A 16,294-nucleotide genomic window follows, 5' to 3' on the forward strand; every position below is an offset into this window, starting at 1 on the left:
GTCAGCAGATATTGTCAGTTTCAAATATGACGAATGGGTGTGGGCTTGCCTGGCCTTTCGGCTTTCAGCATTCAGATCATTCGCCAAATTCCTCTGGAGGGCCAACGACTCAATATGGCGTTCCGCAGAAACTTCTTCCTACTTGTAGCAGCGCTAGCGGCCGCATCCGTGGCCTCGGGCGAGCAGACCGCGCACCACCACGGGCGCCACCACAAGAAGGTCGCGACGGATGCGGCGTCTGCTTCTTCGAGCGGCAGCCAGGCCGTGTGGGCCCCCGAAGTCGGCAGCGCCAGCGGGAGCCTCGCAGACGTGGAGGTCGTGGGAGAGGAACCGAGCTGGAGCGGCAGCGATGACAGCGAGGAGGCCGATGATGGCTCCGAGTCTGAAGAGTCGGAGAGCGGCGAGGACGAGGAGAGCGAAAGTGAGAGCGGCGAGGACGAGGGAGACGAGTCGCAGTCTGACTCGGCCTCTGAGGAGGAAGAAGTCGTGGAGCAGAAGCAGAAGAGCAGCAAGCACAAGAAGGAAGTCGTGGACGAGATCGTGGAGGTCGTGGAGTCCGCCTCTGGGTCGTACGCTGATGTCGAGGTTGTGATCGTGGAGGACTCGGCCTCTGACTCGTTCGACGGCTCCGTGGAGTTTTTCGACTCGGCTTCTGGATCGTTTGATGGCTCGGTGGAGTTTGTAGGCAGTGAAGAGGAAGACGACGAGGAGGAAGAAGAGGGAAGTGAGAGTTACTCTAATGAGAGCGACTCAGAGGAGGGAAGTGACGAGTACTCGGATGAGGGCAGCGAGAGCTACTCGGACGAGGGCAGTGCGAGTGCGGAGGAGGAAGTGAAGCACAAGCAAGAAGCACCATAAGGGATGGATCAGTGACGCCATCGACACGGTGGCGAACGCTACGGAGGATGCCTACGAGCACGTGAAGAACAGCACGAAGGACGCCTACGACCACGCCAAGAACGGCACGAAGGACGCGTATGACGATGTCAAGGACTTCCTGAACGGATCGGACTCGACTTCAGCCTCTGGTTCGAACGCCGAGTGGGTGGATGTTCACGATCTGGATGAAGACGAGGACTCATACGACTCGTACGACGAGGAAGGGGAGGACGAGAAGGATGAGAAAAAGCAGAAGGGATGGGTTGACGACGCCATTGACTCTGTCTCGAGTGCTGTGGGTGACGCCTATGACCACGTGAAGAACGGCACGAAGGACGCCTACGAGCACGCTAAGAATGCGACGGAGGATGCCTACGATTCGGCTAAGAGCGCGACGGAGGATGCGTACCAGCACGCCAAGAGCGGCACGCAGGACGCTGTTGACGATGTGATTGATTTTGTGAAGGGCTCGGAATCCGCCTCTGGATCGCTGGATGAGTCGGCTACCGTGAGTCAGGAGGAGCTCAAGGACCAAAGTGTGGCTCTCGCCACTGAAAATGCTGAAGAGGCCAGCGCTTCAAAATCGACCCAGTTCATTCAGATTGGTGCGGCCGTGGGCGGATTTGTGGGTATCATCGCTGTTGCGCTCGCGTTTGTTGCGCGGAAAGTCCGCAATCAGGCTGACAGTGGATCGGTGCTGAACGAGGACGAAGCGGCCGTGGCTATGGCGGGCGACGAGGATGCCTCGTCGGAGGACGAATCCATGGAGACTGGTGCGCTCGTGAAGGATGACGCAGCAGAGAAGAAGCACGAAGACGAGGCCGAGGAGGAAGGCAAGTTTGAGGGCTCTGTATAAGCCTGCCATATCGAACAGATCAGTCGGCGAGCTATAGCCTAGCGTACAATGCTCTTCGTAAATGTATTTCATTTCGTTTCATTACGGTGGTTGGACAACTGGTAGATTGTTTCTTTTCAAAGTGAGACACCTCTCGAAGTGTCCAGCAAGAGCGTACACACATTGGTCACAAGCCTTTCAAGCGTTTGACATGCCTAGAAACGAGTGGGTATAACTCCAATACATCGATGTACAACGGCTGACGTTACCATGGCGATGTGCCTCAAGTGGCCAACCCCAGCAGCCTCGGCTACTCAGTTGAGGCGCCCTTGGAGGCAATAACCTGTTGCTCGACTCGATCATCACCTCCGAGTCTGTGCTCGTATCGCATAGTGACCGCAGCGGCCATGCAACAAATGCAACGGATATTCGCCTCAGTTTTGGCCAGGACTTCCACAAAGCGCGTGCAGTGTCCTACATGCTCGAACAGCGCACTGTCACCACCTGGCGCGGCGGTAGATTTACGGAAGGGCAACAGGATGGGAAGCTGATCACTTGCACGACAATCCATCCCACAAAGTGTACCCATGACCAAAAACGACTTATGTCGAAAATCCAATTGTGTCCTTGGCCAATCACAGCGCGTTTAACTTGTGTCCAACAGCGAAAAAAATTGGATGAGGTAACCCACCGGCTCAGCTACCGAAATGTGCTGACCGACTGGCACCACCACGCCAGACTCGCTCATTCTTCAATTCACTTCCAAGCGAACACTTCCTCAACTACCAACACAATACCAACACAATGACCCACTCTCCGCCTGCCATGTCATTGCTCTTCGTGCTCCTGCTGAGCCAACTGTCGCTGCTCGTCGGCGCCGCGGACTCGGCCAGCGACACGGTCGAGTCCCTCTTCGACTCCGCCAAGGGCATCAAAGTGGGCGGCAGCATCCTGGCCATTGCCGCCATCGCGGTGGGCGCAGTGATGGTCGTTATGGGCTACCGTCTCTTTCGGACCACGCTCTTCGCCGTCGGCTTCGTGGCCGGCGGCGTCGCAGTCGCCATGGTCGTGGAACACGTCTTCGACGACAAGTCGTGGGTGGTCACGGCCTCCTGGGTGGCCTTCGTGGTCGGCGGCCTCATCTGCGGCAGCATCGTCGTCTCGCTCTACTCGCTGGGCATCTTCATCGCCGGCGCGGCCGCGGGCGTGGCACTCGCCATGATCATCAACAACTCGGTCGGCTACGAGATCTACCCGAGCCACCCGCAGGTGGTACTCATCGTGCTGTGCATCGTGCTCGGCATCATCGGCGGCGTTCTCACACTCAAGCTCGAGAAACCCGTGTTGATCACCGCCACCAGTCTCTTCGGTGCCGCCATCCTGGTCTGGGGCGTCGGCTACTTCGCCGGCGACTTCCCGTCCACCAGCGACCTCAAGGAGTACGCCACGCAGGACATCAACGGTGACTGGGTCTACTCGATCCCAGACGCCTGGTGGGGCTACCTCGTCGGCATCCTCGTGCTCTTCGTGCTGGGTCTGTTCATCCAATTCCGCAAGACCGGCCGCGACGGTGTGTATCACAAGTCGCGCGCCATAGGCCGCCGCACCGAGACCGTGCAGTACGTGGAGGCAGGAACTCCGCAGCAAAATGTGCAGTACGGCAACCCAGTCAACCACGTCTAAGTCTCTCGAGAGACTTTGCTCGCAACCGAGTCAGCAGAGCAACTAAGTAGGATGTACCACTAGATTGGTCACTTTCGCATCGGCAGTACCAACGTAACGTTATCAACGGATAACTTTTTCTCAAAACTTTTTCCCCCACCTGTAGTCGACTTTCGGCTGAGTTTCAACGATGGAGACAACGTTGGACGCAAGTGCTGATGATACCTGTGACACTGCCACTGACCCTAGCGTTGCAGTGAATGCTGGTTGGTGTTGCAGAGTTTACACGCTCATAAATGTCCACGCGTTACCTACTGATAGCACTCGTGCTCTGAATCACTGAGACGGTGATTGTGGAGACCGGATACGACGCTCCTATCATATTGAAAGTGAAATGAAGGGCTCACAAGGACTTCCGCAGCCAAGCGTAGAATCCCCACATGGCCAGCGTTTCCCTGCACCATTATTATCGCAGGATCGCATGGTTAGAGCTAGTCATCTTCCCCTGGCGAGCTAATGCCAGCTGTGCCAATTTGCGTTGCTGTCTCCACCGTGGGCCACGGTCCGTGGCTCGAGTACGGCCGCTTCAATGACGGAGTCTGTCAATGAACCAGCCATCTGTCGTACAGGCTTTCCGAGTGTGTGCTGTCGTCGGACCTGGGAGCCACAAGTCCGTCAAATCGATTCGCGTCGCCTAATGCTGCAGACCATGTGGAATAATAGTAGCTGCAATCTAGCCGCATGGCGAGTGCCACAGGGATCAAAGTACGGCCGAACGCGGCGAGTTTCGCACTCTCCGATTCTCACTGCCCCGCGCAGCAACCGAAAATGATGCGTTCGACCATGCTATTCGTGCTTTTGCTGGCTCTGCTAGGATCGATCGCGCAAGGTGCCATGAACAGCACTGTACCAGCAGAGGATTCGATCTTCGAGTCGACTAACGGGATCAACTTGGGCGGGTGCATCGCTGCAGTCGTGGCGATGCTTGTTGGCGCAGGGATGGTGGTCTTCGGCTACCGTTTCTTGTACGAGACCGTCTTCGCTATTGGATTTACTATGGGGGCCGTCAGCGTCGCTGTTACCGCGGAGCACATGTTCGTTTCCAAGTCCTACCTGGTCATTGGCTCATGGACTGCTTTCGTGCTTGGCGGTACCCTGTGCGGCGGCTTGGCCATGTGGGTGCACCCCAAGAGTGACTTTATTGCCGGTATAGCGGGCGGAATTACGCTTGCTGCGATCGTGACCAACTCGGCGGGGTACTACATCTTCCCAGGGCAGACCGCTGACGTGTTCACCATTCTATGCGTGGTGTTTGGCGTCGTGTTCGCTGCGTTCGATCTCAAGTACGGTAAGCCGGTGGAGATCGTCGGGATCAGCATCTTCGCAGCGGCGATCCTCGTCTGGGGCGTTGGATTCTTCGTCGGTGACTTCCCGTTCCCGAACAACCTGGAGAAGTATGTCGAAACAAACGCAAATGGCGACCTGGTGTACACCATTCCCACCGTTTGGTGGGCCTACCTCGGTGGAATTGTAGTGATCTCTGCGTTCGGTATGCTCATGCAGTTCCACAAGGCCAGACGCAATGTTATCGACGACGAGTTCGCGGGTTTCGGGCCACACGGATTCGGGTACCCGATCGACGCTGTTCCGTACATCGAGAACGACAAGCAACGAGGCACTCTTCCCGTTATGGATCAGTTTGCAAACACTACACGGGAGTCCGACTTCCTGCCAATGTCGTATCCAAGTGCCACGCACGAGTCCTTTTGCCGTTTGTACGCGCGCAACACGGAGGCGGAGTCAATCAGCAAGATGAGGTCAAAGTTTCTGGAGGCGAGAGCTCAATCATTTGAAACAAAAACGCCTCTGGATGCGAGACCCAGTTTGCAGCCGCCGAAGACGAACTCGTCTCGGGGGGTGAAGAAGGAGGTGCGCGAGGAGGAGTTTTAATTAATGATGCCCCAAGGTAGGCATAGTCATCGCAAAGCATGAAACAGAATAATAATACAAGCTTTCCGACGAAAAACTATGGTTTCGGCCACTTCTCGCCGCAAAAGATGAAGAATAGCATGTTAGTCTACAGATTTGACTGCTGGACCACCGCACTCAACGAATTGATGCAGCCATCCATTGAAAGTAGCTGGTTCACACCTTCACGATCCCCACAACGCAAGTTTACCCGTGTGCTCTTTGCATCTCGAGCTCCTACCTTCGTTGGCGTAGTGAGTTTGTGAGGTTTTCTTTGGCGGTAAGCGGCATGCATTGACGTCTGCAAACGTGCGGGCGATGACTGTGGATTAGCACGTTTAAAGATGATATGCATTTGCAAATTAAAAACCACGCGTTAGTGAAGGGACATGCCCAATCTACATCGGTTGTGCAGCGACTGACGTCTTCGCGCCGGATCTTTGCCATTATCGGAGGAAGCAGCTCTTTGGAGCACGGTGCTACATTTGTGGGATAGCATTTCGATTTGTGTGTGTGTGTGTGTGACAAATGAGGTTGTACGCGTGCTGAGCCATAAAGTGGTTGATCGTCGCGTAATGCCGTCAAGCCTTGGCTCAAGAAGGCGACGTGCACGATCCATCGCCCGCTGACTGCCAGTGACTGGGTGAGTGATCAAGTTCCGATGTTCGCGAAAGTCAGCACCGTCGATCGACAAACGCGGAGGTGTCAAACGAATCCACGCTGCCAGTCTTTCAGTTGGAGACGCCAACCGGTTACCGGGTAGGTGCTTTTTAGCTTCGACTTCATCTTCCACACGATTTCCTAGCGTGCCGGACAGTTGCTACCGGGCGACTGCTGGATAAGAGGCGCATCGGCTGGTAGTTTTCCCAGCCGCACGCTGCAGGGCGGTGTCCGGCACTGCTTCACACATTGGTCAGATGATCCCGACAATGCTGGATTTGTCTACATGTTCGCTTTCAGATCCGCCTCAGTGGCTGTCTAAACCAACTGGTCTATTGCCTATCCGCGAGCCCCTTTGAGCCATACTTGACAGAGGTCAGTATTATCGAGAGGCCCACAATACGAACGGAAAAGAAGCCCAACGCCCATGAATTCATGCTGCCTTGCAACGATGTCGAAGCTACAACTTTGTCAGACCTACAGTCAAAATGCTTTGTGAGCAGTCAGGTACTTTTTCGTTAATCGCCTTGCATAGATATCGCTGAATGAAACCAGCCGCAGAATCGGCTGGCCGACTTGAGCGTTTGGAAGCCACAACAACACCATTGCGCCACGAGTGCCATGTGCTCCGAACGACCACCAAGCCATGAGGCAAGCAGCCGATGGCAATGGTTGAAACTCGTTCTGCTCACCGACCATTTTCAAATTGGCAGAGGAAGCCCGATATCTACGATGTGTATGCCGCTGCTATTGCCGTCGAAGGTGGCACTCATTGCGCTAATGCTGCTTCAAATCACCTTCCGTCTACCACACGTCTCCGCTGAGGTCGACTCCGCTACTGACACCGTGGAGTCGCTCTTTGGTCAAGCACAAGGCCTCCAACTAGGAGGCAGCCTCCTAGCTGCAGTTTCGATGATTGTCGGTTGCATGATGGTTGTCTTCGGGTTTCGACTGATTCGAGCGACTCTCTTCGTGATTGGATTCGTGGCCGGCGGCATTCCCATTGCCATGATTGCAGAGCGAATGTTTCGTGACGAGACGTGGGTGGTTATGGCGTCTTGGATTGCCTTTGGAGTTGGAGGCCTTCTGTGCGGCGGCGTGGTTACATGGTTGTATCCGCTGAGCACTTTCGTTGCAGGTGCAGCAACCGGAATCATGATGGCGATGATTTTGACGAACTCGTTCGGATATCTGATCTACCCGGGCCACACGAAGGATTTGCTCACGCTAATGTGCGTGGGGCTCGGAATCATATTCGGTGTGCTCGCACTGAAGGTAGGGAAGCCCGTGCTGATCGTATCGACGAGTCTCTTCGGTGCTGGGATGGTGGTGTGGGGCGTTGGCTACTTCGCAGGTGACTTCCCAACCGCCAATGGCCTCGAACGGTACGCCTCGGAAGACATCAACGGCGAGATGGTGTACTCCATTCCGACTGCTTGGTGGGGCTACCTGGCAGGAATTATCGTGCTTTTCGTGTTCGGGATGCTCATTCAGTTTCGCAAGACTGCACGGAACGTCAAGGACAACAAACCCAAAGGCTTCGGCAAACGCGTTGATGTGGCTGAGTACATCGAGAAGAAGACCCAGCGCAACGAGAGCCATGATACCCCAGTCATGGAAGCCCCGCGTCGGCAGCGTCAAGAGCGTCGCCAGAGAGAAGTCCGCGAGCAACATCAACCTCGACAGGTTCGCGCAGTCCGAAAGGTTCGTGAGCAGCAGACCCCTAGCAAGAAGCAGCCGAAGCAGCAGCAGGCACCACCACAGTATTCGATGCCACCTCGTCGACAATACGCAGACTTTGACGCTACGGATGAGATTGTAGAGTACGAGGATCGGGTGCTTCAGCCGAAGCGCATCATCTACTCGGAGAGGGAGTCTGATCTGTATGAGTTCGAGTCCAGGCGTAAACCATGCCTCATTTGCGGAGACTACGTTCACCGAGACAGCTCGTGCTGCTCGGAGAAGGTTGCTCGCCTCGAGCGGTATTAGATTGACAGTGCCGCCCAGCTAGCTGGCAGTCAAATATTTAACAGGATGAACGGGTTGCCACTTTCTTATCGACACTTGCACGATTTCCCTTTAACTACGACCAAGTCACCGCTTGATCCAATTCGGAGGCTCAGCACTTGGTCACCATCAACACTGGCCCGGACGTATCTGCTCATTCCTCGACGCATTCCAGACCGAAGTGTTCATCGATCCCATCTGCTGATGAGTTGCTAGTGGCGTTTCTGCAGTCGCAAAGGTGTTCACATGGGTACGTGCTTGCAGTGGGTTTTCAAGTCATCCAGAAGTTGTGGTAGCGTAGTGAACGATTTTGCGTCTGAAGCACCTGGCATGAGGATAAGCGGAAGGCAACTTCATGACCACGCACAGCTCGCTAAGCATTTCCATTTCTTCATCCTGCAACAAGGTGACAAGAAGTCCCGATGGCAAATTCACATCGCCCGCTAGCAGAGACGCTCTTCGTGCTCGTAGCGAGCCAACTTACTGCGACAGCAACTTGTACGAGCAACGAGACGGTCACAGCAAGCTACTCGATGGAGTCGCTTTTCGATTCGGCAAAAGGAGTCCATTTAGGTGGTAGCATCTTAGCAATGGCAGCAATCGCTGTTGGCATCGTGACGGTGGCTCTGGGGTATCGACTTTTTCGTGCTACGCTTTTCGTGGTCGGATTCACGTTCGGGGGTACGGGCATCGCGATGGCTGTAGAGAAAGTGTTTGCGGCCGAAGAATGGGTCGCCACAGCGTCGTGGGTCGCGTTCGTGGTCGGGGGTGTTCTTTGTGGTTTCCTCGTCTTGTGCTTGACGTCGCTAGGCATCTTCGCAGTTGGGGTAATGGCTGGCGTCATGCTAGCAATGGTCCTGAGCGATGCGTTCGGCTACATGGTATACCCCGACAGCCCCGGGACGGTCCTCGCTTTGCTGTGCGTAGTGCTCGGCCTCCTCGGTGGGTATCTGGCGCTGAAACTGGAGAAACCCGTTTTGATCGTCGCCACGAGTTTATTCGGGGCTGGGATTCTGGTGTGGGGTATCGGATACTTTGCCGGCGACTTCCCAACATTCAGCGACCTCAAGCGGGTTGCAACGCAAGACGCCGATGGCGACTGGCACTACTCCATCCCGGGTGCCTGGTGCGCCTACCTCGCTGGCTTCGCCGTGCTTTTCGTCCTGAGCATGTGCATCCAGTTTCGCAAGACGTCTCGACATGGCCACTACCACAAGCAGTACGCAAGGCAGCACCGAACCCGAAGTGCCCCATATATCCGCGCATAGACATCTAGGGGTTTATACAATATGAACCGTATCGTGGAGTGCAGACTTGCTCGAAGACTTGATGAATTGTTCGTGACACTGTTCTTGGTGCCGTCCACATCGCTGTTCAGTGTTGAGACCCTCAACACCTTGCGTACTCAGTTGGGCAGCGTACGCATCCAGGTATAATAATGACCGCCCCTACCGGCGGAGAATTCCTCTTGGATTGGTTGGTACCCACCGGGACACCAAGATCGGATAATGATCCGACGACGTGTTGGTTTGACCCTTCTTTTCGGTGACCTTGTCGCTCGTGGAGTCGTCTTGTGTAGTGAAGCCTTCTCAACTTTGGCCCACGTCAGCACTGCATTATCAATAGTGTGGATATAGAGATCGCCGACGAGCACGCAACGAACGAGTCGTCCATCGACCACGAAGATGTTGTCGATCTTTATCCTCCCTGGCTTTGGGCACTGCTGCGCTCTTCGGAACTAATTCAGGGACTTGCGTCTGTCGGACTGGAGCCTCGCAGCCGATTTCCGCGATCCACGGCGTTGAAGCGAGCGAGTGGATCTGGGCGTCCGAGCTGCGGACGAGTTGCATCCCGCTGCAAATCGCCGAGATCCCGCTTCGACGCGGCGACCGCGGGCGTCGTGGTCCACGACGCCTCCACGACTCGAGTCACTCGTGGAGAATCGACGCAAAGCTGCGACGAGCTCCGTAGAGGGAGGGAGGCTTGAGCGAGGCCACGAACGACTGTACCATGGGCCATGGTGTCGGGCCGACGGTGTTGGCCTGCCCTTGTCGGTCATGGAGAATGGAATGGAGCTCGTGGCGTTCCTCGAGTTTTCCGTCTGCGTTACGCGCCTGCATGGAGTCATCACTCCGGACCGCAAAAAGATGTTGAAGCCACTTTTGCTCCGTCTCTGCGTGACCCATTGACGGCGTCTTTGTATGCAGCCGTCAACAATCAGATATGATACACAGCGATAGATGGGCCGCGGAAATCCTGGCGCATTTTGAGGGGCTCTGCTTCTTGCTGCAGCGCACCGCTGGCTGTCGCCGGCGTGAGCAACTCCGGGCCTCCCGCTGTGTGGCCCGCAACACACCGAGCGCATGTGTCACGGCGACTACGGCGAGCCATTATTAGCGCCATACAGCCGCACGTGCCCAGCTCTATGCGAGCGAGCGCAGCTCCCTAGGTTTCGATGTGGCGCTGCTCGATATAGGCGCTCGGAGCGTGCGTGCTTGGGACAGCCTGCGTCTCGGCCCGTTTGCCATCGAAAAGAGTCCAGCCCGAACATCCACTCGCTCGATGGTGCGTCCAGCCAGCCAGATGGCCGCGCTTCAACGCGCTGGCCAGCTGGAGGACGGCCACAGATCCGGCATCACTTCACCACCGCCAGCAAGACGAAGACAGCGACAGCAAGGGCACAGGAGACGAGCAGCGCGCTAGCAACAGGCAAAACTGCAATGTTGGCAAACTTTGTGGGTCTCCGTTGCGCACGTCGACCTTTCTGGTGTCCGATGTGCCACTGTGTAAAATTTCCGCCAATGGATTCCGCGCGCGAAGATACTTTTCACTGTGGCGCGCATCCCGCCCGAGGCATACAAAGAGCAAGTCCAAATCGCCCGTTGAAGCCGGCGCTGGCTACCTGCTGATTCGGTTGCACACGTCCAACAACACCACCGCCTCCTTCCGCATTCCTCGGTAGCCTCATTCCGCATCTGGCCTCCCAAGTCCGAGGACTCATGAGACTTCCCTCCGCGCTGGCGTCCGTGGCGCTGCTGCTACATGCAGCGCCCGCCGCCACGCAGACGAGCACCACCACAGACGTCAACTACCCGACGGTGCTCAGCGCCGCCGGCAACATCACGGGTCTGCCCGGCGGCAACGAGTTCTGCGGCTCTGCGCGCGTGCGCAAGCCCTGGGGTGCGCTGTCGGCCGACGAGCAGGCGCTGTACCTCGAGGCCACGGAGCTGGCCGTGGCGGACGGCGGTGTGGCCGACTTCTCCGCCATCGCGGCCGACGCGCTGGGCCAGGCGCAGGGCGAGTACTCGTGCGGCTTCTTCAGCTGGCACCGCCGGCTGCTGCTCGCCTACGAGTCGTACTTGCGCGACCTGGACGAGCGCTTCGCGTGTCTGACGCTACCCTATTATGACGTGCACACGGCCTACGTGCAGGCTGTGAGCGGAGAGTGCACCAACATGTTCGAGTGCAGCGGCATCTTCGACGCCATTGGCGGCGCGCCCAACTCTACGGACGAGGCAACGCTCACGTTTGACGGCGTGCAGGCCACGGGCTACGCTGTGAGCGGCGCGCCCTACGCAGAATCCTGTGACGACGACGACAACTGCGGATACATTGTGCGCGACGACCTGTCCAGCAAGGGTGTGCCCAGCGCCGCAAGCTTCGGCTCGTTCCAGGGCGTCGTCGCGTCTTCAGGCGACTACGCCTCGTTCCTCGAGGGCATCCAGTACGGCGTCCACAACGAGGTGCTGGACGCCGTTGGTGGCGCCTTCTCCACGGCGGCGGCAGCTAGAGACGTCCTGTACTACTCGTGGTACTCGGCGCTCGACATGTACTTGCACGTGTACCACTTGTGCCGTATCGGTGTGCCTCTGACGTACGACCAGGTTGTCGAGTCTTTGGAGGCGTACGCCAATGCTACGCAGACATGTGGAAGCGTGGACGGCGTGGACGCCGAGTCCGCCATCATCATGCGGATCACCGTCGACGGTGAGGTTGTAGACGCGTCGCAGCACCCGACGCTCGGCCAGTACTTCGGTTACGTGGGCAGTGACAACTGGAACTACGCCGACATCCAACAGCTCGGAGACTACTCGTACACGTACCAGCTGCCCGAGGTGCTGCGTCAGCAGATCTTGAGCAACAACGACATGTGCACGGGCTTCAACCGCGCGTTCGCTGCTTCGTACACGACGTTGAACGCCGCCGCGATCAAGAGCACAACAACCACCAAGACGACCACCAAGACGACCACGACCAAGACTACCAAGATCGTGAACGGCAAGAAGGTGACGACCACCAAGGTGACCAAGGTGATCACCAGAGCGAACAGCACCTCAGCGTCGTCCGCCAAATCAACGGTGACCAGCGGCCAGCTCGTGAGCAAATACGGCTACACGTACCTGGGCAACTTCAGCACGGACAATGTGGCTTACGGTGAGGGCACGATCGTCGTCGAACGGATACACAGGCTACACGGCGTACTACAGCAACGGAGCCATCACGACCAAGCACAACGGTATCGTGAGTGCCAACTACTCATCGAGCTCAAGCTCGGCTAGCTCAACGGCGTCCAGCACGTCGGCTCGCATGGACGCCACGTACTCGAAACGTCGAACGTGGTGATGAATGTGACGGTGGGGACGAGCTCGGTGGCTCGCAACGTCACGGCTTCTGTGGCTACGTCGGGTGCCTACTGGGCGTGGCTGCAGACCGCCTACAACGGTCTGTACACTCGTTCGAGGGCAATCTGGACCTGGTGGCCACCCACATGAAGCTGCTAGAGTGCTACACGTTCGACAGCGTCTACGGTCTGTCCAACTACTCGACCACCTTCGTGACGGACAAGAACCTGATCACGAACCGTGTGGAGTGTGGCCAGCGTCTCGATCTGGTCCGTTCCGGTCTGCTTCAGCTGGCCGTGCGTTCGACGGAGTACTCGGCCAAGAGCCTCAAGTTCGCTAGCTCGACGGTGATCAGGACCATTCGCACGTCCTACAAGCGCGTGACCACCCGCAAGGTGACGTACATTCGCAAGTCGTACACCCAGAAGGTGCAGAACACGCTGGAGTCGACGCAGGAGGCTCTGGGCAACATTACTGTCACGTCAACGAGTGGCTCAGGAAACGACGAGACGTCGACCACGGTTGTGGACACTGGCTACATTACGTCCAACACGACGAGTACGACTCAGCAGAGCGCCAAGAACGCGACGGCTGTAACGACCACGAGCAGCACGACCACGACCGCGACGACGGCTGCCAACGTGTCGGAGACCTTGTCGGAGGCATCCTCTGGATCCACCTCTGGCTCAACTGAGCTAGTCGTGTCGGGATCGAACAGCGAGACGGGCAGCTCGGAAGAGGGATCGTCGGCCACGACTACGGGTTCCAACGGTGAGACGACCACGACCACGACCACGACTGGATCGGGCGGATCCATTAAGACGACCACCACGGGATCGGGCGGCAGCGTTAAGACTGCTACGACGGGCTCAGGTGCTACAACGACCACGGTCACCACTGGATCGGGCGCGTCGACTACTACGACTACGACGGGCGGAACTACCTCGAGCTCCACCACGACGTCTGGCGGTTCGGCCACGACTGGAACTACGACTGGTTCGACAACCACTTCGGGGGATCGACGACATCAACCACGAACTCTAGTACCTCGACCAACTCGGGTACGACCTCTGGTACGACTTCGACCAACTCTGGTGCCTCGACATCGACTACTACTAGCGGAAACACTGGCTCGACCACGTCTACCAACGCTGGTACGACCTCGACCAACTCGGGCACGTCGACCTCGACGACGATTGGCGGAAGCACCACCACGATCACGGGCCAGACCACGACTACGACGGGTTCGAATGGTGAGACGATCACGACGACGACTGGTTCGAACGGTGAGAGTACTACTACTACGACCACCGGATCGGGCGGTTCTATCCAGACCACGACTACGGGATCCGGTGGCTCGATCGAGACTACCACCACGGGCTCGGGAGATGCAACGACGACGGTGACCACGGGCTCGGGTGCTTCGACCACTACGACTGGCACGACGACCACGACGACCGGCGGAAACTCAACTGCTAGTGGCTCGAGCTCGTCTACCACGACCCAAACCACCACTTCGGGATCGGAGACCGGAACGTCTACTAGTACCAAGACCCCTGGAGTTACCCCTGCTGCGACCACGCCTGGTGTTACCCGGCTGCAACTACACCGGGAGCCACGCCTGCTGCTACGATGCCTAGCGCCACTCCGGCTGCCACTACGCCCAACGCTACCCCGGCTGCCACGAAGCCTAGTGCTACCCTGCTGCCACGACGCCCAGTGCCACCCCTGCCGCTACGACGCAACAGTCTGATACATGCATCGACGTGTCTGTAGAGGGCGATGCGACGTACTGCATCGAGGGTCCCATTTGTAGCGGTTCTGGCGACTCGCCTACTGGCTCGCTGTGCCCCGTGAAGGGCAGCATTGCCGTGCAAGACTGCCACGAGACACTGTCCAGCTACACCAACTCTAGCACGTGTGTGGCTCCTCAGGATGCCGCGTGTGCGAAGATCAAGACTGGTGCCTGGGGCTGTGTATTCGGCACCCGCAGAAAACTGCTACTCCGGCTCCGACCACGACGGAAACTGAGACTCCTACCCCGCTCCGACCAAGACTGGTAAGTCGACACCTGCTCCGACTACCACGGAAACGGAGAAGCCCACACCAGCTCCGACGACGGCCGAGTCCAAGACTCCTGCAACGGAGAAGCCTACTCCTGCCCCGACTACCACGGAAACGGAGAAGTCCACGCCAGCTCCGACAACGACCGAGACCAAGACTCGGCCCCCACTAAGACTGAAACGGAGAAGCCTACTCCTGCCCGACCACGAAGGATTCGACCCCGGCTCCTACTACGCCATGCCCGGAGAAGACTCCGGAGGCAACTACGCAGTCTACCCTGCTCCGACGACGGCTGGACCGTCGACTGAGGCTCCTACCCCATGCCCCACGACTGCAGTGCCGTCGACCGAGTCTCCGACGCCGTGCCCGACGACGGAGGTTCCTGCGACTGGGGCTCCGACACCGTGCCCTACCACTGACGTTCCTGTGACCGAGTCTCCGACGCCGTGCCCGACGACGGAGGTTCCTGCGACTGGGGCTCCGACACCGTGCCCTACCACTGACGTTCCTGTGACTGAGGCCCCGACGCCGTGCCCTACTACTGACGTTCCTGTGACCGAGGCTCCGACGCCGTACCCTACCACTGACGTTCCCGAGACCGAGGCTCTACGCCGTGCCCTACCACTGACGTTCCTGTGACTGAGGCCCCGACGCCGTGCCCTACTACTGACGTTCCTGTGACCGAGGCTCCGACGCCGTACCCTACCACTGACGTTCCCGAGACCGAGGCTCCTACGCCGTGCCCTACCACTGACGTTCCTGTGACTGAGGCCCCGACGCCGTGCCCTACTACTGACGTTCCTGTGACCGAGGCTCCGACACCGTGCCCTACCACTGACGTTCCCGAGACTGAGGCCCGACGCCGTGCCCTACCACTGAAGTGCCGTTGACCGAGGCCCCCACGCCGTACCCGACGACTGTCACACCGAAGACTGAGACTCCGGTGAAGACCGTTGAGACGAAGTCCGGAACGAAGACGTCGACTACGACCTCGTCTTCGAACAACGACGACGACTACACCTTCGAGCAACAGCAGCAGACAGAGCAACAGACGCAGCAGAGCGCTTCGTCGTCTACCAAGACGTTCAGCACGTCCTACACCGCTTCGACTACGACCTCGGATGCGATGAGCGGCGCGGCGGGAGGCATGGGTGCTGCTGCTGTTGGGGGCATCGTTGCCGCTGTCTGCGCTGTTGTCGCTCTCGCAGGCTTCACCGCCTACAAGATGCGCCAGCGTGCCAACGAGGGAGACCTGTCACCGAGCGGCTACTACAGCCAGCCGACGACGCCAGTCACCCGGTCGATCAAGCTCTAAGCGGACCACAAGCTTTTGTACATGTGAAAGATGGCGACTTTGTATGGTAAGATGCGAGCGTGGCTGCTATTATAGCAAACCCTGTGCATAGCTTTTGTTTAAACTATTCCATAGAGCCATGACCATCATTTCAAACAACGAACATGTCTTGGTGCTGTGATAACTTCGTACACGTCAGCAGGACGATTGCAAAGCGAGCTGTTGGCGGGAACGAAAAAGAGTTGTAGGAACTATTACCGGCGATCAAGTTGTAGTAGTCACGAACTCACATAAGCAATGATC

The 16,294-nt window shown here is 57.7% G+C and overlaps 6 protein-coding genes across 6 annotated transcripts; all 6 read left to right on the forward strand.

Annotated features, from left to right (window-relative positions):
• Positions 1-33: 33 nt before the first annotated feature.
• KRP23_10239 (uncharacterized protein) lies at positions 34-1,735 on the forward strand (the record flags this gene model as incomplete). Its single annotated transcript, XM_067880665.1, has 2 exons — positions 34-831; positions 905-1,735. The coding sequence occupies 2 exons, from the start codon at positions 34-36 to the stop codon at positions 1,733-1,735; spliced, it is 1,629 nt and encodes a 542-aa protein (XP_067742069.1).
• Positions 1,736-2,518: 783 nt separating this feature from the next.
• KRP23_10240 (Transmembrane protein 198) lies at positions 2,519-3,397 on the forward strand (the record flags this gene model as incomplete). The annotated part of the gene is made up of 1 exon (XM_067880666.1): positions 2,519-3,397. The coding sequence occupies one exon, from the start codon at positions 2,519-2,521 to the stop codon at positions 3,395-3,397; it is 879 nt and encodes a 292-aa protein (XP_067742070.1).
• An 807-nt stretch (positions 3,398-4,204) lies between these two features.
• KRP23_10241 (uncharacterized protein) lies at positions 4,205-5,326 on the forward strand (the record flags this gene model as incomplete). Its single annotated transcript, XM_067880667.1, has 1 exon — positions 4,205-5,326. One exon carries the CDS (start codon positions 4,205-4,207, stop codon positions 5,324-5,326), a length of 1,122 nt encoding a protein of 373 aa, XP_067742071.1.
• A 1,410-nt stretch (positions 5,327-6,736) lies between these two features.
• On the forward strand, positions 6,737-7,993 carry KRP23_10242 (Transmembrane protein 198; the record flags this gene model as incomplete). Its single annotated transcript, XM_067880668.1, has 1 exon — positions 6,737-7,993. The coding sequence occupies one exon, from the start codon at positions 6,737-6,739 to the stop codon at positions 7,991-7,993; it is 1,257 nt and encodes a 418-aa protein (XP_067742072.1).
• Positions 7,994-8,433: 440 nt separating this feature from the next.
• KRP23_10243 (uncharacterized protein) lies at positions 8,434-9,279 on the forward strand (the record flags this gene model as incomplete). The annotated part of the gene is made up of 1 exon (XM_067880669.1): positions 8,434-9,279. One exon carries the CDS (start codon positions 8,434-8,436, stop codon positions 9,277-9,279), a length of 846 nt encoding a protein of 281 aa, XP_067742073.1.
• Positions 9,280-11,010: 1,731 nt separating this feature from the next.
• KRP23_10244 (uncharacterized protein) lies at positions 11,011-16,012 on the forward strand (the record flags this gene model as incomplete). Its single annotated transcript, XM_067880670.1, has 5 exons — positions 11,011-12,445; positions 12,721-13,706; positions 14,689-15,075; positions 15,160-15,310; positions 15,579-16,012. 5 exons carry the CDS (start codon positions 11,011-11,013, stop codon positions 16,010-16,012), a joined length of 3,393 nt encoding a protein of 1,130 aa, XP_067742074.1.
• Between the last annotated feature and the right edge of the window lie 282 nt (positions 16,013-16,294).

This window comes from Phytophthora ramorum (genome assembly GCF_020800215.1).
Source record: "Phytophthora ramorum isolate Pr-102 chromosome Unknown Phyram_PR-102_s0009, whole genome shotgun sequence".
Classification (NCBI taxonomy): domain Eukaryota; phylum Oomycota; class Peronosporomycetes; order Peronosporales; family Peronosporaceae; genus Phytophthora; species Phytophthora ramorum.